Below are 25,670 nucleotides of genomic sequence, written 5' to 3' on the forward strand. Positions count from 1 at the left end.
ATTATTTAATAACTTCAGATAACTATCCTGGCAGCTACACTTCCAAAGGAATGTTTTTCTGCCCTTTCCAGCTTTAGCCACCCACTACAATATGTACAAATATGGATCAAACAACAGGCAAGGAAGGATCCCTTCTACCTCCCAGAGCTCTCTCATTAGATGAAATGAAGCATACAGTACTTTTTTATGTACAGCAGTACAATTAATTTCTCTTTCCATCCTTGGCATCTTTGAATCTAATCATGAATTAATCATGAGTATGGCTAAGACTGAACTTCAACAATCTGTTATTTCACTTGCCCGTACGGAGAATCCATACCCTACAAAGGAACACTCCTGAAGTGTGAAGGAGGCTACTGAACTCAAGGGGAGGACAGAAGACAATGGCCATGAAGGGTAAAAGTAGGGTAAGCAGGAAGTTAATTGCATATAAAAATTATCTGTCCCCATTTTGTAGGCTCTGTTTAATAGGAGATGCAAGGGCTCCCACACACCTAAATACCTGAGGAGTTGGTTATTGTGGTATCTGACACTGGTAAACAAAACTGTGCCCTGCCCGGGCTGTAAAGTAAAATAACTTCTTACAAATACATTTGAACTGAACAAATTTTTGCTGAAACCACCTCTTGAAAAAATAAATTTGAGACTTTTCTTGATTTTAAGGTTTTCTGTACACGTCACTGTCCTGAATTTAACACAAATTTAAAAGAAATCAAACAAGTAAAGCTCTCAGCAGATTAGCAGTGTCATGGGAAATCTGTCTCTAAACGCAGTCATGATTTCAGTTTATCTTTACAATGATACTTCCTCCAGATTTTAAAATACCAAGCAGATAAGAATCAACATTTCCATGACCACAACAAATAATTTAAGAAATGGAACAATGATAAAGCTGCTTGTAAAAGCCACCCGTATGAAAGAGTACATGTTTCACAAAAATAATTGTTAAAAAAGGTTTTAAATCCCTGTTCCTTTTTTCTGATTTTGGCTGTTTATTTATATATATATATATATATATATATATGTATGTATGTATGTATATATGTATATATATACTGTTTTGGAATGTCAATGGGTTCCAATATGGCTGGCTAGTTTCAAGTTGAACTTGCTCCAGAGGCCTAGAAAACAAAGTCATACAGTACAGTCTTAGACAGATGCCAAAGGACAAGGAGAAATTGAGTCAAAGGGGTCACTGGAAGCCATTAAGAAAGAAGCATGAAAAGCTGGGGCTTTTTGTTGTGCCCTGATACAACAGAACTTCTTAAAGTGTTTCCTCATCTCTGCTACTAGTATCTACCTTAAATACAACTGTACTTAGGGCATTTCACTTTAAGAAATAATTGTCATATCTAAGAAATATCTGCATTTCAAAGAAACTGAAGCAAATCAGTAAAGATTCTGTTTGTAAAAGAAGAGAAAAAAGTAATATTGCTCTAATTTTCAGACATGCAATTTTGGGACTATGAGCACTACTGTTACATAATAGACTTACGAATGATCCTATTCTAGATATAACTGAGGCCATCTATCAGTACTCTGGGGAGAGGCATCAGAAGCTTAACTGCTGTGTCCCACTGTCATGAGGAAGTGAGATCCTAGTATTTCAAATTCAAATCAAAGGGAGCTGAATGCCCAAATATGGAAAATCACACAGCCCAAACAGTTCCAAACAAGACAATCACATGAACAGCAGAACTGGGAGTAATTCAGCAGGTGACTTCCAGTCTGAGCCTCAAGTGCTCAGCACCTTCTCCAGCCATCCTATGAGGACTTTCAGCCAGTACCAGGCAAAGAGCCTAAGAAAAATTTCCTCTAAGAACAAGACCACCTTTTGTTTACAAGTACTTGGTTTGCACTTTTACAAGGCACAGGGTGAATAAAGTTTTTTAAGCTTTAGGCAGTCAAGTACAAAATTGTAAGTAGCAGTCTGTGCCAGGTCTGAAAACAGCATAAGTGGAAAACCATTTAAGGAAAACAAATAATTTGAAATAGAGTTTAACATAAATTTTTGAACTGAACTTCTTGTGCATATGACTAGAGAATTTGCACACCCAGTTCTCAATCATTTTCATGGAACATCTGCATTTATAGAAATTAGCTCACTCTGAAAATCTCAATGTTAGTGTCTGTTTGACCGGCTAGAATTACTCCCAGAGGAAAACAATTAATGACCATAGAATTAGTTTTTTATATGTATAAACACAGCAGCATTTAGGCATAAGCAGATCTAAAAACTGGTATGCCATAATGAAATAGCAAAACACGCAAAGCCACACATCTATCCAGTCTATAGCAGGAACCCATTCCAGCTTAGTCAAAAAATGCTCATGCACTATGGCTTCACATACATAGTTGAAAAAAGAAATTCTTCTGTTAGCATACACTTCTTTAGATTCCATTTGGTTAAAAAATTATCCCCATGGTACGCAAATGAATAAGACCCCAAATACTGTGCGAAAGTGATGATGGAAAAATATTCTATTTCACAAAGTCATAATGTACGATGACAAATCATACCTTGCCCAGCCTGGCTCTCCGTTATATGCATTCTGTTCTCCACCTTCCAAACTTATCCTCCTATCTGTTATCTCTACCATGTATAGTGTTCTTATTCCAGGCTACTCAGACATGCAATGCCTTCCTAACAGGCACACCATAAGTAAAACAGGCTGCAGAAGCATAAATGATGCATTGTTCACTGTCTGTGCATCTGACAGTGTGAGATGGAAAGAGCACACAAGAGACAAGCAACATAAGTAGTTGGCAATAAAACAAACTGGGAGAAATGTCATTTGAGCAGGTTGAAAGGAATCACTGTATCCAATTCCTTGGCACTGTGTAGGATAATTTGGTGAGGACTTTAAATACCTGGTCTTACTTTGCAAGAATGGATGCACGCAGTAGGGTTCTTCATTTCAGGCTTTTGCAGTGAATATAAGATGAGCAAAAATTGTTCATCTCAGGGCTAAGAAGAGCCCAGTGAATCTCAAAGCCATCTTATTTTTAGACTACTCAGCAACTGGGGCTGTCTGCATATACCACATGGCATGCACCACTAATCCTAATGAAATGATACTGCATTTGTTACATATGACACAGTTCCTTTCATCTTACTTTTACAGGAGATGGTCTCAGCTGTGATAAAAACTCTGCCATCCAGGTGATAGGCAAGCTCACAAACAGAAAAAGCAGAACATCTTGAGTGATACAGAGAACAAAAACTTCTCCTGAAGAAGTGCAGTCAGTAAAGACAAAGAGGGAGAAGAAGTAAAAGTGAAACTCTTGGAGGATCGCCACCTCCTCATCTGCACCTACCATTGGTTTTAGCTCTCTGCCCTCAGCTCCACCTCCTCGGCCAGCTTCTTTCATAGATTTCCTACTATTCTCCACAAACTCCTGAAAAACAGTAACGAAAGGACAAGTGAGAACGGAAGAGAGCTTTTCACAGAGCAGACTCCAAAGATCAAATCTCAAGATAGAACTTCAAGATGTAACTACTCAAAATATCTAGGCAATTTGCACCTCCCACTTCTCTCGCTTAGACTTGACCACATGGTATCAGAAAAAGCCTTCCAAATAACCTCAAAGGTCTCCCTCACTTAATTCTGGAAGCCAGACAGATGTTTGCCTTATGTGCTCTTACAACTTCCACATTTACCACACAATGCTCTCCTTCATGGGGAAAGAACATGAAAGGCGGGTTTCCAAAAAACAAAACAAAACAAAAAAGCCAAAACCAAACACAAAAAATCCCACAACAACAAAAACCCCAGACAAACCAGAATCTCATTTATTGCCTTGTATCCTGTGCATAATGTTAGAACTCCATTAAACAAAAGTACTTGGAGATAATTACTTTCAAGGTTTGGCTGATTTCCCTGTCCTCAATTCAACCTCTTATGTTTTTTACCAAATCACAATCTCCTTTTCAGGAAGATTAGAAAATGTGCTATAAAATTTTAAGCAGTTTTTTTCTCTTAAAGGCAAGAATTCTGCAGAAAATGTCAGTAAACTTTAGCTGCTGGGGTTTTGTGATATTGACTGGTGACTAAAGAAACTCACAATGCTTTTAGAATTTGTCAGTGCTTTCTTCTGAGAGAACTTGCTGCATTTTACTCTTACTCTGTTAAAAAGCAACTAGTCAGCAGCTGATTTACAGAATCACAGAATGTGTAGGTTGGAAGAGACCTTCAAGATCATCGAGTCCAACCCAGCCTGAACACCTCAACTAGATCATGGCACCGAGTGCCACATCTAGTCTCTTTTTAAACACATACAGGCTCCATCATCTCCATGGGCAGACTATTGCAATATTTAATCATTCCGTCCATGAAAAACTTCTTCCTAATATCCAACCTATATTTCCCTTGATGCAGCCTGAGACTGTGTCCTCTTGTTCTGTGTGCTGCCTGGAGAAAGAGACCAACCCCAATGACAACCACCCATCATGAAGATGTAGAGAGTGATAAGGTCACCTCTGAGTCTCCTTTTCTCCAGGCTAAACAACCCCAGCTCCCTCAGTGGTTCCTCACAGGGTTCATGTTCCCAGCCCCTCACCAGCCTCATTGCTCTGCCCTGGACGTGTTCAAGCATCTCAAGGTCCTTCTTAAACTGAGGGCCCAGAACTGGACACAGCACTTGAGGTGTGGCCTCACCAGTGCTGAGTACAGGGGAAGAATGACCTCTCTACTCCTGCTGGCCACACTATCCCTGATCCAGGCCAGGATGCCTTTGGCCTTCTTGGCCACCAGGGCACATTGCTGGCTCCTGTTCAGCTGCTGTCACCTGCACCCCCAGGTCCCTTTCTGCATGGGTACTGGCCAGCCACACCATCCCCAGCCTATAACGCTGCAGGGGGTTATTGTGGCCAAAATACAGGACTCGGCACTTGGACTTCTTAACCTTCATCTTATTAGACTGCTGTCTCTGTACATAAATAATATATTTATGCATTATATACTATAGATTCCGCAGGGGTCTACAAAAAATGAGCACTAAATTCTTGGCATGGTTTTCCCACAATAATAATAATAATAATAATAATAATAATAATAATAATAATAATAATAATAATAAAGCTAAGAAGTCATGAGAATCTTCCTCTAGCCTACACATGAAGGTACATTTTACAGAGACATATTCTACACCCACCACTTAAAAACACAGTCAAGAAATTTCCTACACAACAACAAAGTGAGGGACTTGAGAAGCAGATTTTTTATGTCTTGGTTTCCAGTTATAGTGAACAGAGAGTAACATGGAATAAAAATGGACAAAATAAATTGGCCTTGCAAAAGGCCTTGACAAAGCATGTAGTCTCCAGAATAAAACAAAAAGCTTGGTATTTCTATGTGTGATAGAGTCAAATTCTGCTTGATGTCTATATGTAAACTCCAATGTGGTCATTATCTATGTATGAGGTAGAATACTCTGTTATTTTTTCTCTCTCATATCCAAAGAGAGAACCTTCTTAGGAAGAGTATAAAAACCAACTTTTCTCCCCTTTTTTTGCTTCTTTTTATTCTGCACTGTGTCATTTACAAGACATGATATCCAAGAGTATGATTCTGCAAGATTACTGCTCATGTAACAGCAAACAGAAATCAATACCATGGGAAGAAAACATCATTACTTATTTGATGCTTATCAGATGACATTGTTTCCTAATGAAGCCATAAACAAGATGGCAATGTAAAAAAAAAAAAAAAAAAAAAAAAAAAACCCAAAAAACAAACAAACAAAAAACCCACCAAAAAACAAACAAACAAAAAAACCCTGAAAAACCAACCAAAAACCTCCCATATTGAACTCAGTCAGTGCATTCATTCCATTGCCAAAATACCTATTTTATGGAACCAGATCCTTAGACTCTGAGAGTAAGGGGAAACTTACCATGAGAACTTTATCCATGTAGAACTCCCTGCCAGGGCTCCCATCATTGTATTTTGTATCGATGGCAAAACATAAGAAAAGGACATCAACAACCATTTCATAAATGGAAAGGAAGCAGTGAGCAACCAAGAATGCAAAGAGGCAGACAATGATGAGTGGCAGCACCCAGATGGTGTAATCTCGTTGGTAATTCAGCAACATAATGCCAGCCAAACCTGTGCTGCAGACAATCAGGACCTGAAGAAGAAAATGGTAGACAACTCTAATGGCAGAAGCCTTTTGGTATTTTTTGTTTGGTTTCTTTTGTTTTAAGGCAATATGCTTCTTGTTCTGCCAGGCTTAGAACTAGAGGTACAAGCAGTAGGTAACAAGATCTTTACCTCCTGGATTCCTCACGTCCCTGAGGATAAATGACATTTAATTCATTTTTCATTAGGTTCAAGTCAATTGTTACATATCATTCAGCACAAAGACTATTTTTCAGAGAAAATTACATTTATATTCTGCTGTCATCATTCTAGTGTTATACAACATTCCTGTAAAAAATAACTTTATCCTGTCAATGATATAAACCCCACAACCAGACACAATGCATCAACTAACATGCAGTTGGATCTATTTATTTGAGTTGAAGGGAGAAGTTAGGTATTAGGAGAATGATACGTTTTTCATTTTGCTAGTGTAAACAACTTCCAAGCTTGTTTAATATCTATTTCCTCTCCATACAGGAGAAAGTAGATCAAAATTCACATGAGGCACTTCATGTAACAGTCTCAACAGAACTACACTATGTGTAAGGCCCTAACAGATATTCCACTAGGTACCAGTCTGGTTTTACCAAAACCAAAAAGACTAAATTGGTCTTGCCACTTAACTTTTGGAACATTTCGTTATGTATTATTATGAACTGCAACTAAACACAATCATAAAATAGGTCAGCTTTTATGAAAACACTATGTTGAACTGGTAGAGGAGACATTGATAGTGTAGCATTATTTTACCTGATACTAATTTTCACATGGACTGCTCATTTGAACATCTCTGTCACCTGAACATTTTTCTAATAATTTGAGACATCTTTCCAGGGGGTATTTCCTAACTTTTTCAGACTCCTCAGTAAAACTTTGTTATGTAATTTCAGGCTCTCCCAAGCACATAAATCTCCCTTATATGTTTATTCCTTCACATATCTTACTTAATTACTGGATTCAAAGTTCAGCCCTCTGTATTCTGATTTAACAGAAGCAGAGGAATGCAATAAGGAATACAGATCAGTCCAACCAGTGTTCAGGTACTTAGGCACAGGTGATTTAAGTTGACTGGTATTAATTGTTTCAGTAAATTATGGCACTTCCATGGATAGAAATAATTCACTGGATTATGTTTCCGTACAGTGTATCTCCATTAGCTGGAAACCCAAAAGACTGACTGATGGCAGAAATTATTCCAGTATCCTTCTGATTCTCAGAGTAGAACTTAGCTGCTTAAGCTGGCAGTTCCTCAGAGGAGGCTTCTGCACACTTCCAGTCTAATTTTGTCATAAAAGGTGATTAATAATGTGTCAAATTTTCAACATAAACCTAAAGAGCCCTAAACAGAATTTAAAAACTAAACAGAATTTAAAAGAAAAGCTTCATTTCCTAACAATTTTATGTCTTAAACACAGAATCAAAACCTTAGATTTTCTAATCACTTTTCTCTTGACTCCCTAAAAAAATAATGCAGAAAGCATCATAAACTTCAGCTACTCCTCTCTAGTCATTTTTCCTAAATTTAAGTAGATCATCTGTTTATGCTCCATATCCTGGATGGTCCCTTCCTAATATGATGCAGCTAGATACGATGAAGTTCACCTAAGAAACAGGATTTTTAAGGCATTTTGAATTAAGGTTCAAGTCATTGCTAAAGAAAGATTGCCTCTACATAGGTGTGTAACAGCTGTATGCAGCAAACATACCTTTCCTAGAAACAGCATAAAATCCCCAACTGTATTTATGGCAGCCACTCGCAAAGCGTTTTCCACTAGGATAACAAAGGCATCCTTTGCTGAGGTGCAGAAATTGGTGCTGTTGATAGCTGTGGCTGTATACGCATTCTGAGAAAAGGAGATTGAAGATTTATTCATAGAACGATCAGGTACTTCAGATGAAGGGTGGGGAAGGTGAGGGGAAAGACATAGCCTCCAAATAAGACACATTCATCATAAGACTTTAATGAACAAAAATTCCCTTGAGAGTTGTTGAATCAAGCAGTATGAACCAGCTGACAGAAGACTATATGAGGTAAAGAATTACTATTCTTCTCCTCTCTTGCTCATAATTTATGCATTAGCAAGTTTATTCAAAAAAATTCATTAAACAGAATTTGCAATTTCTCTGCAGGAGGAGGTGAACAGTAGTGTAGCTAGAAAATACACAGTTAAAAAAATCTGGAAATATAAAAGAATCTGAGTGTTGTACAAGTCAACCAAGATAATTTCTAAATACTTAACTAAACTGCATTCAAGGTTAGTGAGGACAATTTTCAAGGATTACACTGGGGCACAAGCATTTCTACATTTCCACAATCAATAAATCTCACCAGTGAAAGAGATACTATACACAAGATATTTATGTATCTGATATTTATTTATGTGATATTTATGGCCCTAAACCCACTTCTACAAGGGGTCTTTTACAAGGACTAGTTAGCATGTTGCACTTTGCAACTCTTTTTCTCCTTTGAAGATGATGATGATGACAATTTGATGTTTTGTACAGTTTTTACACAGTGAGAATCTTAACTAATAGGCACAGAAAAGCTTAATTCTCTTTTCATAGCAAAAATATTTTGAAACTCAGTTTGACTGAGTGGACATAAGGGGGAATGTCTCCAACCACTAAACACATTGCTATAAAGTTGAGAAACCATGTTCACAAAGATGAATATGGGCTATTTTTCCCTTCTTGTTTATATTCCAAAGGTCAGTGTAGTGATTTGCAGTGTAATTTCAGTAATGGAGACTAGACTGGAGTATTGTCATTCAAGCTCAGTTCCAAACTACAATACCTTATGTGTCAGCATCCAGGAATATATATACTAATATCAGCCCTCACACAAAACTTGAATATGGAAATCTTACCTGATTTAAATACGTCAGGCACTTTTCTAGACACCAAAGGCAGCAAATGCAGGCTTTAAGCATACAGCGAGCACAAGCATTTTCCTAAAAAAGCATAGAATATAGGAACAAAGAGCTTTTTTGGAAACACTATTTCCTTGTGTTTCAGTAGCTGATATTCAGCCTGCTACTTAAACAATCTGTATCAGTACCACAGTCCTGTAAAGTGTAAATATTCATTGAACAATAGGATGGTTTGGTGGAAGGAACTCCCAAACCAAAGGCAGGGACACCTTTCACTAGACCAGGTTGCTCAAAACTTCATCCAACATGACCCAGAACACTTCCAGAGATGGAATAGCCACAACTTCTCTGAGCAACCTGTTTTAGTGCCTCACCACCCTCATAGTGAAGAATTTCTTCTTATCCCTGATCTATTCCAAAACAAGACTTCCAATCTCCCACACTGACTAAATAAACAGGTAAACATATCAGGCCTTGAGTTTTGGTAAGAAAACAGAATCCATTTCTCTCACCTTTCCTTTGAGTTGTGTGTGAATATACATAAGAATCATTCGTGGTATCTTCACTAGAGTGATAATGAAAGATCCCTTTGCTACTGTTCCTAGGTGGTAACAAACAAGGCGATTAACGGATGCCAGAATAGGAGTAAATGGCAGATTTCTTTTCTCCCTATTGAAAAGAGAAAAAAAATGAAGTAGAATAATCGGTATTTATGTGATATCATCTAGAAGTGCTACAAACTGTCAACAAAACAATTTGCAAAAGGAATATATTTTCTTATACTAGCTTTCAGGATATATTGCTCACTCTATCCTGACAATCTGTGTAACTCACAGGTTTGTTTGCAATGCAAGACTGGGATAAGGAAGAGGTATGTCATACTGTGAGACTGAAATGTTATAGTTTATGGGTTAAGCATTTTTCTAAAGGACTTTTGCCTTAATAGCAAAACCTTATAACAAAAGCTGCATGGAAGACCATCACACCCTGAATGAGCCTCCTGACTGAGGCCCTGGACTACAAGTTGGTGGAGATAAGATGAAGTGACTCAATTCTGGGCTCGGGGGAAAAAATACATTCACAGGAGGATTAAGCCTCACACCTTTCAGGGTGGAGACCATAGCCCCAGGGCTATCAGCTGCCAGGCTTGAAAAGACCTCACACCAAAGGGTGGGTGGGGGTGGGAAGGAGAGGTTTTGGGTGTGTGGTGAGAAAGCCTCTGTTGAGAGGCAGACCTGCCCAGCTACAGTCACCTCGTCACCCAGGAAAGCTGCATCTACAGGGCATCCTCGTGAACAACAGCAGGGCCCATCAAAAGTTGCCCCCACAAGGAGCCCCCAGATCCTGCACCAGAGCACGGCAACATGATGCAACAGATCCACAGTACTGGCAGAGACAGTGTCAAACTTGCCCTCTCTAGGCATTCCCACCTGGCCCAAATGTATATTAATCCATTGGATTCTATACTTTTTGGGGTGCAAGGGACCCTCACCACTAAGAGGACCAGATGGAGGGAAGCCATGAGGTATCGCTGGGACCCTTGGAAGAGTGGTATGTTTCTACCTAACCCCTGCCCCTCTCCCTCCTTCCTTCCTTCCTTCCCTCTTTCTCTCTTTCTTTCCCTTTGCCTCTTTTACTATTAAATAAAATGTATCAACAGGGGTTTTTTTTGGAACCAACACCTCATTTGATTTTAATCAAGTTTTGGAGTATATTTTGAACCTTCTGGGTTTGATCAGTTTTATTCATGGAGACTTAGTTTTGTTTGTTCTTCTGTGCTTAAATTGATTTGCAACACATACGAGTAGTGTGGTGGTGCATCCCCTTTGCCCCTTCCCACCTTGGGCTGTGTTATAAGTATTGGAGAATTAATTTATGTTTTATAGAAATATAAGGTATTGAATCATTTTAATTCCACCAAATAAAAGTAATTGTGAAATTGCAAGCCTCTGCTAGGAACAGGGGAAACAATGCATTTGCAACAGAAAGAAGGGTGTCTCCACCAAGAGATGGGTCCTCTCTAAAGATGAGATTGTCAGCCATCCGGTGACCAACACCTGATAAAAGTCTTATCTACATCGGCCTGGGTGTGCATGCCAATACCGATTCCCGTAAATGCAATCAGACGCCCAGCCCTGCCCAGAAAACCATTCATCAGACTGGAGAGAAAATGAATATGAACAGGAAACAAGGACTGAGTGGACAATGGGATGAGGCAACCTTCTTTCTGCCCAAAAACTGTATATAAGTCAGTGGACTTTGTGAACCAGGGAGGATACAGCACACTGCCGGTTCTGAGGCTCACCCAACAGTCATCCTGGGCTCGATGCTGTCCGTTGCTTGTGGCTTTTTCAAATTTCTATTTTGCAATATTTCTTAATAAAATGGCATATTGATGAAATTGGGCTGATTACTTATTACAGGCTGCATTATTATCTGAGAAATGCTTATTAGAGCCTTGCCTTGACGAAGAGCACCTGGGCTCAGTTCCTCAAACTTCTCAGAAATATGGTCTGCTCCCAGGAACTTGTCCTGTCTAATGAGCTCCTGTTTTTAATCAACAGCCTTGTAAACTTATTTTTTGTGCCCAAATATCAGCCTAGGTAGAACAACATTTCTGTTATTGAACTTTTAAAGAAAGTTACAGACCTGAATTGTGGACAGGATGGAAAATTACTATTACTAAAGTCAATTCTCTTGCAACCCCATAAACTCCTGGACCACAGTGGGCTATGATCAGCACCTCCCTCTGACTGGGACCTCTCTGAGCCACTGAACACTCAAGTTTGTGATACTCAGAGGACCAATGTCAAATGCTGTTGACAGTGCCTGGGCTGATATCCCACTCCTCAAGCCTAGACCCTTTGCGTCCTGAGAAGATACAGAAGATTCTGATCTGAGCACTTCACTGAACTTGAGAGGAATTTTTACAGGTCTATATCTTGTATCTACACGAGTGTGAATGTGCTACAGCAAATGTACTATGAACATTAGATTGGTAAGTAAGTCAGGCCTAAATTACTGAGTTTCTGTTGTGCTCACAGTAAATTCTATAGACTTTTGTTAAATTTGTTATAATATACTATTGACTAAGTGATATTAAGTGCTATTTAACTCTTTTGGCCTAAAATGTTGGCCAGCTGTTGGGCTTAAGAGTGGCAATAGGGCTCACTCTTAACCTTGTGATTCAAAGAGAGGGTCTTTCTCACTCCTTTATATTCTTACCTTTTCTCATCCTTAATCTTTTTCAATCTCCAGCTTCCATATGAATAATTTTAGGCTTAGTTTTAGATTAATTGATTTTAGTCCTACTTTTCCTTTTGGAAGTGTGCTTTAATCATCTACTAAGCAGTAGAGTGAATCTTGTCAATGAACTCTGTCACACTTTAACTTCTATATTAACCTGCTTTTACCAATACCTTGGCCAGTGATTCTCTGAGCAACTGAAAACATTCCTTGGCGACAGGAAGTCTCACTAGCACTTGGCTGCATTATCACTATTCACAACTGGCAATCCCCATAAAGTTGCATCCAATGGTGCACAACTCAAAACCTCCCAGAACAGTATGAAACTGCTCATACTTTTTTAGTAAGACTACTGATAAACTTGCCTTCTCCTCTCGTTCTTTTGGAGATCTTTGTGTAGACTTTGGAGATGGTATTACTAATTGATCAGGTAAACTCTTTGCTCAGATTTTTTGCATTTCTGATTTAGCAATTATATCCTCAAGGTACCAAGGGTTGAGCCTTAAAACAAGTAATTTAATGCAATGTAGCTACAGTATTATAGATTTTTTAGATAAATACTCGTGTTCACATTTTCAAGCCATTTTTCTTTTCTACCAAGAAACTCATTTATCCATCTCTCTCATATAGCACTAATTAAACACTTAGAGAACGGCTCTTCTTCTTTATTAGAAATAAGAGCATGATGACAAGCATATTAAGAAACATGTGCTAACATTCAAAAAATAAAGGATCTCCCCAGTTCAGGAGAGATGATAATTTCATTCAAGAAAGATAACAAAAGTAGATTCATTTTTCCATGAAACTAGTATCTGCATAATGTAATCATGACATGTTAATGATTAAAATAGGTTTACCCTGTGTATTTTCTTCCAATTAGCTTTTAGTGGAAGACAAATTTTACTCCCTATTAGGCATAATCCCATAAGTTGCTTGAGTCTTATGCCCAGGCAATCCAAACACTTCCTCATTTTCAGGGCAAAGTCTGTAATGCAAAACACTTTGAGGCCTGTTATTGCCTGAGTTGAAAGGAATCCATCTGGCTAAGGTGAATGAGCAGTGAACACATATAACACATTTCTCCATGGATAACCTCATGTCATTTGATTTGGAAAGCTTCTCATATGCGAAGTAATGGGTAGGTGCAAATTAATGCCTTTTCCATTTTTATAAGTCACTTTTCAAATTATAAAATGCAAAAAGAAGATAACAGTAGAGAGAAATGAGTATTTACTAGCTTAAAATAAAATTGCTGTTATGGAATTATAGGGTACAGAAAAAATAAAAATCATTTACCCTGAGGTGACAGGAAATACATAAACTTACAGATGAAGCATACACATTGCTAAGCAATCTATTTCAATACAGATTTATTCTCTTTCTTCTGTATTTTTCTCATTCCATACTCAATCTAGTCTAATTATTTCCAAGATTATATCCCTGTAACATCTTGTAATAACTTCATAGATGTATTTCATTGGTATACTGGAGAACTTCATCATTAATAAAATAACAAAATTTCTGACAGCACAATAAACTGATTCCTTGCTTTTGATATTGTTTTAAAGAGTAAAGCAGAAAAGGAGTCTAATGTAGTTCAGGTAACAGCCTCCATTTAAAAGACAAACCAATTAAACATTTGTGATCTGAATCATGCACTTGAAAAATACCTGCACACATTTTTCAAAAAACTGAGACACAATTTAGTTCACAAATACAGCAATTAAGTATGGAGCTTTAAATTTTTACTTCAAAAATTTTGAATTTTTATTTGTATATGACCTTATGAGAATCTATATGTAAATGATGAATCTAATAAGATCTTAAGTAATCCCGTGAAAGAAAAATTAATGAAGATTAGTGAAGCACTGCAAATCATTTAAGGGGCACTATTTTACAATTAAAGTAATAATCAATTGCTTTCATTAATTTTTTAACCTCTACAGATCTTACTAGCATTAATTATTAGCAAAACAGATTACCTTCCTGGCACATCCTAGTTTGTAAACAACCACTCATGTCTGTAGAATGTACACAGGTTACAAGGCAAATAAGACTTCAAGTCTTATAGGTCAAGAACACATGTATAAATGGCAAAACAGGTAGTTCAGAACTTTACATGATTTAAAAAGAGTCAAGGCAATTTAACTGTTCCCCAGCTTTCACAATGGACACAAATATTCTCCCCAGAAACCCTGTTGCTCATTATTTCTGCTAAGTCAATGTGTAGACTACTCACGATAGAGCTGTACAAGTTACCTTGTAAAATAGTATGTCACAACAGCCCCTGCTACTGTCATCTGCTGACAGGCTAGGATAAACTCGCTGATCCAGACAAGTCCCACTATGTGGTACCACCACATGTATTTCAAAGGACCAGCCATCCGAAATTCAACAAATCCTTCTTCATTTGGGACAGGACTACCTAGAAATAAATAAGGGTAAAAAAGAAAATGATGCTTACTTACATCAACTCATAATAAAGAAAGCATATGGTATTAGCAGTTCATAACCAGTTACAGCAGAAACTCCTCCAGCTTCTACTCACAGCTTTAAATGCCACATTTAGGAAGATTGCTCTTAAGAAAGATAGAGCAGTTAACTATAATATCAGACTACATTCCACTACAAATTTAGTGCCTGTGCAGTGATCTGACTCAGAAAGTGAAGCACAGGGCTGAGACTTTCAGTAGTGACCATTTTCTGCACATAGCTCATCATGCTGTGAAAACTAAAAATTTCCATCAGTAATGAGAACAAGAACACATGAATTCTATTGCCTGCAACCCTTGCTAAGAACAGAGGATATGAAAAATACTTACCTTGTATTACTGTGAAATAGCTTTGTGACTTGAAACACTGCTACTTTTGGATCAGTAGCAAACAACACATTTTAAAATTTTAAGACATTTAATAATGAATGACAGTCTCTATTGCCTACAATGTACTGCAACATAACAGACTTTTTTAAAGCATCTGCTGTGGGTTTTTTTGCTGAAGTAACTAAGATTTAGACCTATAGGATTGACTAATTCTACAAGCTCTTGTCAGATCCTGAATACAAACAAAGCTTTCACCACCTACGTACTAAAGAGCAGGCAGGAACTAGTACACTGGCTGCTCTCAGAATACAGTGTACAAACAACAGAAAAATCTCCCTAATGATTCTGGAATAATACTGGACACCTAAGTTAGAAACAACTGAAAACTAAACCCACAATATTTACATTGTGGGAGACAGTAATTGTGTGCAATGGCCCTTCCTTAGGTGCATACTCATCTGTGTGAGTACTATACTTGGTGCCTCCAGTATTATGCTGCCTTTAACTTGTGCGTGTGAAATTAGAGAGTATTTCAAAAACTTGCTTTAGCAGTTTCATTAATAGAGTCTCACAGTTTGCAGCAAGCCAACTTCAATCAAATCAAAAACACAGCCTAACACACAAAGCGCCATGCTAGGAATGAAGACTCAAAGGCACAATAACCTTCCTGAAACAAGTGTTCTGAAGTCATTGAAGCAGACAGTAATAGAAGCATAACAACTGGGCTTTTTTTTCGAGATTCCCACCGACGTTTTAGTCTGTTCTGCCAGGAAATCATACAAAAATGAAGTGAAATTCATTTGAAGTATTTGTCTGCTTACCTGTAATACCAAGAAAAAGCAGGACTGTGATCCAGTATGTCCAGAAGAGGATAAGCACAAAGAATGTCCAAAATGGCTGGAAGACTAACAGCGGCAGGTGAATGAAGACTTTGCCAGCCACGTGGAACAAGGCAATGGTGAGAGCTACTCTTTTGCGCATAATTAACATGATCAAGAACAAGATAACCTAGAGGGAGAAGTTTCCAAATCATATTTTAGAGTACTGAAACAGAATCAAGATACTCTTTTGCACAGCCAGGATATTCAAACACACTAAATTAACACATACTCCATCTATAAGGTCACAAGATCAAAATGTAAAGCCTCTATCAGCTTCTTCTGGTGAAAAATTATTTCCCAAATAATACTTCTGAGGAATTCCATTCTCATAATTAGGTATTTGGAATCATCATCAATCTTAAGCTGATAAGACCAAGTTCTATCCTCAATTATGTTTACAAAGCAGTGAAATCAGCAGGTTTTAACCTTTAAGAAAGGTAATTTAAAATTTATATCTGACCATGGCAGGGCGGTCTTAAAGGATGTATGTCTGCTTGTATGTGTTGTTATACACACAGAGAGTAAGAACCTAGGAGAGGGAATGGAGAGGAACTTCTGGGTTAGGATGTGAAGCAACAAGAAGAACAGAACAGGGAGTCTACAATTCCTGTGAAGTTAGTCAAACATTGTCAGTTTTTGGTAGTAAATTCAGTGACTCTGAAATGAACAGCAAGGGCCAAAGAAGATAAATTGTTTCAATTGGTGTTAGTATTTCAGTTCATAATGATTCGAGAACAACTTCTTTCAGAAGCAGGCAAAGGACTTCTAAATACACTGAAATTACTAAGTACTTCTGAACTGAGAACCTAAGAAAAATCTCTTTGGATTGGCAGTCCAGTATCATACCTATTCTTGGAAGCCCCTGTGGACATTTTACAGTAGATGAAAGTAGCTGCAGGGTTAGAAAGTCTCTCCTGACTCAAAATCAGGTATTAGAGAACAGTTCCTAGAAAGTCTCCCCTGACTCATAATCAGGTGTTAGAGAACAATTCCTGAAAGTTAAAAAAATAACATCATGAAAGAAAATCACTTCAACAGAAATTGTGGCAGAAATAAACTGTTCCAAAATGTGTGGAATACAGTGCTTTCACCTGAATAGAAAAACAGAGACCAACAGGAAGACAAGAACAAGAAAATAATACAATCATTAGCAAAGCATACCGTGAAGACTGTAGCTGCAATGGCATAGATCAATAGAGCCTGAAGATTGTCTTTGGCTACTTGGGTCTCAAGAGCACCAGCAGATATTCGTTGTTTGGCATAGAGCCACCACAGGACTCCTGTACCACCTATGTTTTAGTGAGAGAAAAAAAAAGGATAAATGAATGATCCATCTTTTTTGTAATGCATACTGCCTAGTCCCAGAGAAATAAACCAGTTCTTTCCTTTTAAGTCTAGCCTAGTACTGAATACTCAAGAGCACTGATGCTCAATCCAACAGAACTTGAGAGGAGGGAGAAGTATCTAGTTCTCCTCTGCTGCCCTCTTGTCAAGTGAATATACCCTTTTCACAGTCTCACCATACTATGACCACTTAAGAGACTTGCAGAACCATGACTCTGTGTTTTAAAGGTAAACTGCATTGAAGGACTATTTCATGCGGAACCCTAGCAATAAATAGCACAGCTCTCACTACACAGGTAATAAAACAACAAAGGGAAGAATTAATAGTTCTATGGTAGACTGTATGTAAATGTGTATGTGTGTATAATAATGCAGGGAGTAAGAATTTAGGAGGGGGAACAGAGACGGACCTTTGGATTAGGATGTAAAATAACAAGAACAACAAAACAAGGACTCTACCATTCCTGGGAACAATAATTAGAACAAGAAGCATCAGCCTGACGCTGGAAACAGCACCTTAATGATATGCAGCTACACCTGCTTCAGACAATGTCTTGGACACAGGAAAAACCATCAGTAGAAGGCACAGGAGGCAAATGCAATGTGATGTACTATCTTCTCATCCCTGTTATGTTAATCCCTACCTTTACAGCCAGAAAAACATTATCCTGTTCTAGCTGCCTTTCTAAGGTATAACTTTTCTTGAACACAGGTCTCCAGCACCTCAGGGAGATAGCCTCTCCTCTGGTACATTTATTTTCTCTTTTATAAATCCTTCCCTGTTCTGCTGGTATTTCTGAATCAAATGCACAAGCATAGTAGGGAGGTTGGACTAGATGAGCCTCTAAGGTCCATTCCACCTTTACCCATTCTGCGATTCTGTAATCACATGTTTTTGCTCAATATACTCTGTTCAGGTCTAAAATGAAGAATCTCTTTTTTACATCTAAACAAACAATCAAGACAGAATAAGCAGTATGTGTCATAAAAGACAGGTTTTTATTCAAGCCATGGAATGGATGAAACGTTTTAGAACATAGAACACAGTAACAGATGCCAGTAAGATAAGGCATTCAGCTCTTTCACTCAACATGGTTGCTCAGCCTCTAAAGAGAGTATGAATTAAAATATTTTATTTATGCATTTTTCCTTTTCTCTGGTCATAGATTGTGAGGCCAATAATCACAAAATCAAAGTGACCCTGAAAAAATATAGATGGCCTGCTGTTTTTTTCCATCCACTGCAGTCATGAATTGCAAGAATTAAATCACTAGTTCTTTGTAATATGACTATTCTACTTTTTTCCTTCCCTACCGTCATCTGCTCAGACATTTTGGCTTAGCTACACAGTAATAAGTGTAGAAAACTTTAGTTTTATGAATTTAAAAGCTAATGTGCTAAAATAAGGTTATTTTCACACAAGCTACATCATTCTGGAAGAGATAACCTTTGGTCATTTCCAAGATAGCATGGTTGGTTGAATTTCACACATGATCATGCAGGTCTTACTGAGTCATATGGAAATAAAAGGATTTTATTAGAATTGCTAGACAAGCACCTTTACTTCCTCTCTTTAAGAACAGGTCCTAAAGAGCTACTCAGAGAACTGAAGAGCTGATGAACATCTCAGAGTTGTAAATATATTCAGCTGCATAAGCAATAGTTGCCCTTTGACTTCTTCAGGCACCAGCTGTGGTGAGGGAGTGCCATCTGACACACCCAGGCTTAGTTGCCTTTCTGACGTGTGTGGAAGACAGATTAAGAAGGAGGCAATGTTTAGGGTTGTGCCACAAGTGCTGTGAGGAATCTCCTGCACTGACACCCACTGACTGTGGGCTCCAGTGAGCTAGGCTGACATGAAGACTGCCTGTCAAGCAGGTGTGCAAATATTCAAGGAGCAGTGTACTCTCTGAGAGAGATCTGCAATTACTAAGGTGGCAATTTTGATGTGCATCTTGAAAAGGACTCAAAATAAAGGCTGAAAAGAAATGCATGATCCAAGATCTCTGTGGGGTGTAGCTGGGCTGAGGACATGGAGCACTGGATTAGAACTGGGACTCGAGAGATAAACAAGACTTACCAAGTGATCCCAGAATGACAAGAATTGTTAAAATCCAGACAAGTACTCTTGAAATGTATCTTATTATAACCATTAAAATCATGGACAGCACTGCAAGAGAAGACAAATAAAATAAGCAGACTAATTACTTCAGGTAGACATAGCCTTCCTAATTTTCCCGTTGCAATAAAATAACTGCCTTCCAACAGAATTTTTACAGACATTTCTTTTTTGAGGCTTACAAACTTACTGAATAGGTAGTTAACAAAATCAGGTACCTCTACAACTTCTGCTTGGTAATGTTGATTAAAACAAAGAAAGCATAGATACATTTACATGATACATTAAACACGAGACATAATGCTTGCATATGATGTACTTAGACAATAGAGATGTACTTAGACAATGACCAAACGGACAGCAAGACATGACAGTACTTTGAGTCTGGTAACATGAGCACACGTCCTGAGGACCAGAGCAGAGTCTGCACTCAAATACACATGTCAAACAAGTGCAGTTAATGTGAAATCTGTGTATTCCAAAACATCATGCCAGTCATAAGTAAAAAGCTATACAGCTAGCTAAGGCTAAGTGAATGGTGTGTACAAGTACACACTTGTATTTTAACATATACACATTTGTGTTCACAGTTACATGTAAACCACTGGAACTTGGCTTTTTGAATCACAGTCTAACCCACTGTTTTAAAATAAATAATTTCTGTTTAACTATGAAATTACAAAAATTATTTTTTAAATTAACTGTATGTAAATTCTGTACTAACTTCTGACTCTAACTGAACACTAGCACTGAGAATCAACCACTAACTTTCAGATTCTGAACATTTTTCTACCATTCTTACCAAATACTGAAGCTGTCAAGATGTGAAAATAAACAGTTTTCCAGTTACAGTTGAAAACATACACAGTGGCCTTTTGAATCTGTTTAGGGAGGCTTAATGGTATCTAGCATCCTTATTTTTTCCCTTTTTCTTCTCTTCCTTCCCCTGCCCTTTTTTTAACCACAAAAGCAAACTGAAAACAAAGGGCTCCTATATCTGATACAGCTTTGCAGTGTTCCTTTCTAAACAACACACTGCTCATATGCACAGTTAATATCTTGATTGTCCCATTTTAGGACTTGAGGTTTTATACTTTGTAGAGTAAAATAGACTCACTAGGAAAGTTATTTATGTTAGTGGGCGACATTCCACCTCAAACAACATGACTTTGTTAAAAAAGCTCTTCAGTCTAGCGCAAAGTGTCACTCTATAGGCTAGAGGCATCTTGCATTTATAGAAACTATTCAGCACCTCTGTACTGTTGAGAATTTCCAGCTCTTCAGAAAAGGCTGAGATTTTCAAAGACCTGACGCTTTTAATTTTGAAGGAAGGGGAAGAAGGAGGTAACATACAATGCAACAAATGGGCACTTAATTTTCTTGTTTTCACTCTTAAAGTTCTCATATCTTTGTACAAACATGTTAAATGAAACAAATGAAATTCTCTATATCCAACAGGAGTGTGCTATTGTGTATTTCTCAATCCATTCTTTTTATTTGTAAAAAGTTTATTTGGACTTGAGTTGGTAGAAGATGACTGCTACAAATGGGAAAGGGGAATACTATAATAAAAATTAAGAAAAAATGGATGGTCTCTCAACTATATAAAAACTAATGTTGGCTAATTAAAAGCCATGCATCCTCTATCCTGTAATCAGTGTAAGAGAAACAAAACCAGGAATGCATATGTATATTATTTACGAATAAGGTACCCAGCTCTCAAAATAAAATTTTAAAAAAGCTTTCTGAATAATTTTCCAAGGGGTTGTTGCTATTATACGTGTGTTTTGCTCATATTGTGGTTAGAGTGTGTTAACAATCTGCTAATGGAGTACACTAATAAATAGCTAGTAATGAGAAAAACAATTACCTAGTGATAACAAGCAAAGTCCCATTATAATCTCTTTGCTGGTCATAACTCCACTAATCAGCCTGTGTAAGACACTACTGTCACTGACAAACGTGATCAGGGCCTCTGCAAACTTGGCATAGCAGGAAATGTTCACAGGAGCACAGCGATGGAAGAATGGAATAGGTGCACTGGTGACACAAGAAAAAAAAAATCAGAAAAAAAAATTACTCCTACTTAATATAAATGCCACATCAACACACAAATGAAAGGTGAATAGATGCAATCATTCCACCCTTATAACATTATAACCAGAAACCATGTGTTGAATGCACAAGTGCTGCTGAAATGAGAATGATCATAATGGAAAGTGATGCAGTTCTTACAAATAACCCTGTGAGGCTGGAGTGTACATTCCAGTAGGATATTACTACCCTCCCACCCTTAAATGACAAGGCACAGAAAGCATACATCCCTATTCCCATTTAAATGTCTTTCTTTCAAGTGGTGAACCAGCAGCTGAAACAATGCCTTTCACTCATGCTAGAATGGAATACTGGTCCATATTTGCAGCAAAAGATGCTGCAGAATAACAATACTTTTCTTGAGAGTATATATTTTGTGCAAAAGGACATCAGCATTCACAACTGCTGCCAAGCAAAACAAATGTATTTATTCCTAGTCTTTCCCCATACTAAGCTTGTTCTTGTACTGAATATTGTAATCACAGTGTAATTCATTAACTTTGTTAAAATTATGCAAAACATGCCAGGATGCCTCTATTGCTTTGAACTGTTTTGGAAATACCCTCAACAAAAAGCTATTGAGACAACACACTAAACTTTGCAGAATGCTCTGAAAAACCTGCTATCGAGTCTGTCAGAGAAAAAGACAAGAGCGCAAAAACTTTCCTTTAAAAATGGGTAATTTTGTTTCCTAAATTTCTCCCATTTAGTAGCAGTCTGTCTTGCTCATAAACTATGTCAGATCTCAAAGTGGCCTATTACATCATTTGATCAATTCCCAATTACATTTCAGACATGAATTACAAGTTTCTTCCTGTAATTGGATCCAATGAAAAAACAGTATTCTCTATTGCTTCACCTGCCCAATCTTCCTTACTTGAGAGATTTCAGTGGACTGTAGCAGCAATGAACATAATCTTCTGCAGTTTCCCCACTTCAGCAATACCCACTATTTTTTAAGCCATGTCTTTCTAAAATTCTAACCATCATGTTAAACACATAGTGGGTAAATGAGCTGGCTTAAGCACGTATTTCCCACCCATTGTTTTTCTGGGGGAAAAGGATGACATGCTGAAAACCATTAATGTGTAACTATTCTGTAAAGAAATTGGGAGAAATTATGATCACCTGCCATTTCTAGGTAATTAGTAGATCCTAGGTTTTTGTTTAAAGTCACTGATGATTACAAATTTTATGGTTCTAGGATTACTGTGCTGAGTAGGTAAACACATTTCAAGATGCTCATATCGATGGTCTACTTTTGGGTAGCAATGAACACAGCACTTAAGCACAGCAAAGTAATGTTGCATTAGTCACAGTTACTAAAAAACAAATTAAATTCATAATGATGACTGCCCTACTTAAAAGGTGGCCCATGTAGCCTCTTAGCCTCTTAAAACATAACCTATTTTGGAATAATGCTCCTCATTATATGGTGTATTACTGAAAAAGATGGAAATTTGAGAGGTTTAGTCAATTGTTAACTGCTACAACTTTACAGCAAGCCTACAGCATTTAAAAGTCATCACTACCAGTAAGAAAGCCCAAATTAGTAGGAGTAGGAAAAAGAATGTTATTCCTGCATCCAAATACAAAAGTATTCACTTTGAAAAGGGTATTAAAGTATTCTTCTGAAATACATTGAAATGGAAGAAAACATGCTTTTTGCATCAGTTAATATTAGTCATCTAATATCCTTTAACCTAAAGCAATTTCACTACCTATTTTAAGTTACCTATTTCATGTGCAGTAATTAATTGCAAAGTTTGTTTTAAATAATAATTTTAAAAATAGGTTAGTGGTTCCTGCAATCTTTCTTACTTCAGTACATGGGACTCCTGAGAATCCACTTTTGAGACCTGCTTCTGCTCCAGTGGTCCTGACTGAACGACTAGGTAAAGTGTCCTAATAAAAACCACAGTATTATATCTATTCTCCATGATCTGGGCTATTTTATATGAACTTTTCATTATATCTTGGTATATTAACCTTCTGAAAAGGAGTTACAAATTTCTAAGAATAGCAACATGATGCTTAATCATAAACAAGATAAAATAAAGTTCAAGCCAGCAGATGATGGTCTAAGAAGCTCTACTTTTAAAGCATTATTCAAATGAAGTTAGAAGACCTATCTGATTACTCAAGCATTAGATTTCGAAGAGTTTTCTCCTCTCACTTCTACCCCTGTCTAGGTAAAGGAGTAGTACAGGAGCCTGTGTGAGTGGAGGGGGAGTCCAACTGGACCTCTATAGGGTAGTCCCTTGGCACAGTTCAGCACAGCTGGTTTATAGATAAATGCTGCAAGGGACTGGACAGGTTTTCCTCCAGGGTCCTCTTAACATGCAGAGGCTGACATAACCTGGGTGTGGAAGAAACACATATTGCTAACTCACTGCTAGTCTGTACTGCTCTGCCAAAGTTGGACATAATACCTTGAAGGTGTATGGTGGGAGTCAACTGACAGCCTCCGCTGAAGGCTGGCAAGAATCCTGGTCATCAAACAGAAAACATCATGCGACAATCTCCACACCACATGCTGCCTCCATCCCATGGAACTAATGGGAATCAGAGGGTTCAAAGCCCTTGACAGAGTGCACTGCTTTCAGCTGGGGTTGGGTTAATTTTCTTCACACTGGCTGCTATGGAGCTTGTTTTGGATTTGTGTGGCACACAGGGCTGATAATATAGAGATGTTTTTGCTGTTGCTGAGCAGGGCTTATACAGACCCAAGGACTCCTCTGCTTTTCATATGAACAAGCCGGCAAGAACATTGGGTATGCATACGAGGTTGGGAGGAGACACTGCCAGAAGAGGTGACCCCAACTGACAAAAAGGGCTATTCCAGACCACACAGCACTAGGCACAGGACATAAAAAGAGGGAGAGAAGAGGAAGGAGGGCACATTTGAAGTGATAGTGTTTGTCTTCCCAAATAACTGTTGCACGTGATGGGGTCCTGCTCTCCTTGAGATGGCTGAACACCTGCCTGCCCATGGGAAGCGGTAAATTCCTTGTTTTGCTTTGCTTGTGTATGCAGTTTTCCTTCCCCTATTAAATGATCTTTATATCAACCCACAAGCTTTCTACCTTTTACCCTTGCAGTTCTCTCCCCAGTCCTGCTGGTGGGGAAGTGAGCAAGTGGCTGTGGGGGCTCTGGGTTGCTGGATGGGGTTAAACCCATCCATGACACAGATGCAATGTGCCTCCTAGGTAAGTTCTTCCTGAATGCTTTACAGGATGTTGGGTTTTCATTTGGTTGTCTCAACTGGATTCCATTTCTCCTTCAAATTACACTTACTCAAATAATTAAATGATAAAAACCTGAAAACCAGTGGTTTACAGATACAGTGTTGAACTTTTTTGACTTAAAGCATTAAGTTCAGACTTCTCAATCTCAAAAATACTCAAATGTATCATATATTTTAGTAATACCATATCAAGAAAGGGGGAATACTCCACCTACACAGTAGCTTATTTAAAATAACATGAGGTAGTTTTTATGAAGAATTTACATAGCATCATTAGAGCTCAGACACATTGTTCTAGCCTTCTTCTTTCTTACTAAGCCATATGCATTGAGACTGAATGACATGGGAGCACATAATGAGAAGTCAATATAATCCTGGCAAAAACTAGGACTAACAAGCCTTTTCAGTATGCAAGCTGACACTGAAGCTTTCATTTGTTTTTGTATTACTGCTGTAACAGCTGGCTAGCTGCATGGAATATTAATCTATATGGGGAAAAGTAAAAAAAAAAGTTAATATTCCAGCTGCTACTAATTGTCACTCTAATATAAAAAAAATGATTCAGTGGAGAGGCTACCATGTATACAAGAAAGACTTAAAATCAGAGTCTGTAGAACTGATACAAATATAACATCTACAAAAAAAGTAACAGAAAACTACCCATAAGAAAAGACTCTGCAGTTACCACCCACTAGTGAGTGTATTTGAGAACCTAAATTTTGAGGAAACAAAACATGGTTCTTCTCATGTTAGTGCAATTACTGACAGAAGGCTGTGCACAACAGCTAACAGACCACTTTTCTCAGCAATGCTCCTTTCCACAGCTCCAGGCAGCATAGCTAGAAGAGTTTATGAAGCTATGAATTTTCCAATCCTATTTCACAAACAGCAGTCTAAT

General features: G+C 37.9%; 1 protein-coding gene across 2 annotated transcripts in view; it reads right to left on the reverse strand.

Annotated features, from left to right (window-relative positions):
* Positions 1–449: 449 nt before the first annotated feature.
* Positions 450–25,670, reverse strand: part of SLC44A1 (solute carrier family 44 member 1) — a 63,727-nt gene continuing 38,506 nt past the window's right edge. Inside the window, exons 6-16 of one of the 2 annotated variants that reach the window (XM_066339749.1) lie at positions 21,302–21,471; positions 19,393–19,482; positions 17,130–17,257; positions 15,909–16,095; positions 14,525–14,690; positions 9,532–9,688; positions 9,017–9,100; positions 7,853–7,990; positions 5,896–6,132; positions 3,319–3,399; positions 450–1,121 (exon numbers count right to left, since the gene is read on the reverse strand). In XM_066339749.1, the coding sequence (XP_066195846.1) occupies positions 1,098–1,121; positions 3,319–3,399; positions 5,896–6,132; positions 7,853–7,990; positions 9,017–9,100; positions 9,532–9,688; positions 14,525–14,690; positions 15,909–16,095; positions 17,130–17,257; positions 19,393–19,482; positions 21,302–21,471 (1,462 nt within the window). In that variant the 3' untranslated portion in view covers positions 450–1,097. Of the gene's footprint in view, positions 1,122–2,250; positions 3,400–5,895; positions 6,133–7,852; positions 7,991–9,016; positions 9,101–9,531; positions 9,689–14,524; positions 14,691–15,908; positions 16,096–17,129; positions 17,258–19,392; positions 19,483–21,301; positions 21,472–25,670 lie in introns of those variants that run through there. The other variant, XM_066339748.1, reaches the window with a different exon arrangement.

The sequence above is a fragment of the Sylvia atricapilla genome, chromosome Z (assembly GCF_009819655.1).
Source record: "Sylvia atricapilla isolate bSylAtr1 chromosome Z, bSylAtr1.pri, whole genome shotgun sequence".
Lineage (NCBI taxonomy): Eukaryota > Metazoa > Chordata > Aves > Passeriformes > Sylviidae > Sylvia > Sylvia atricapilla.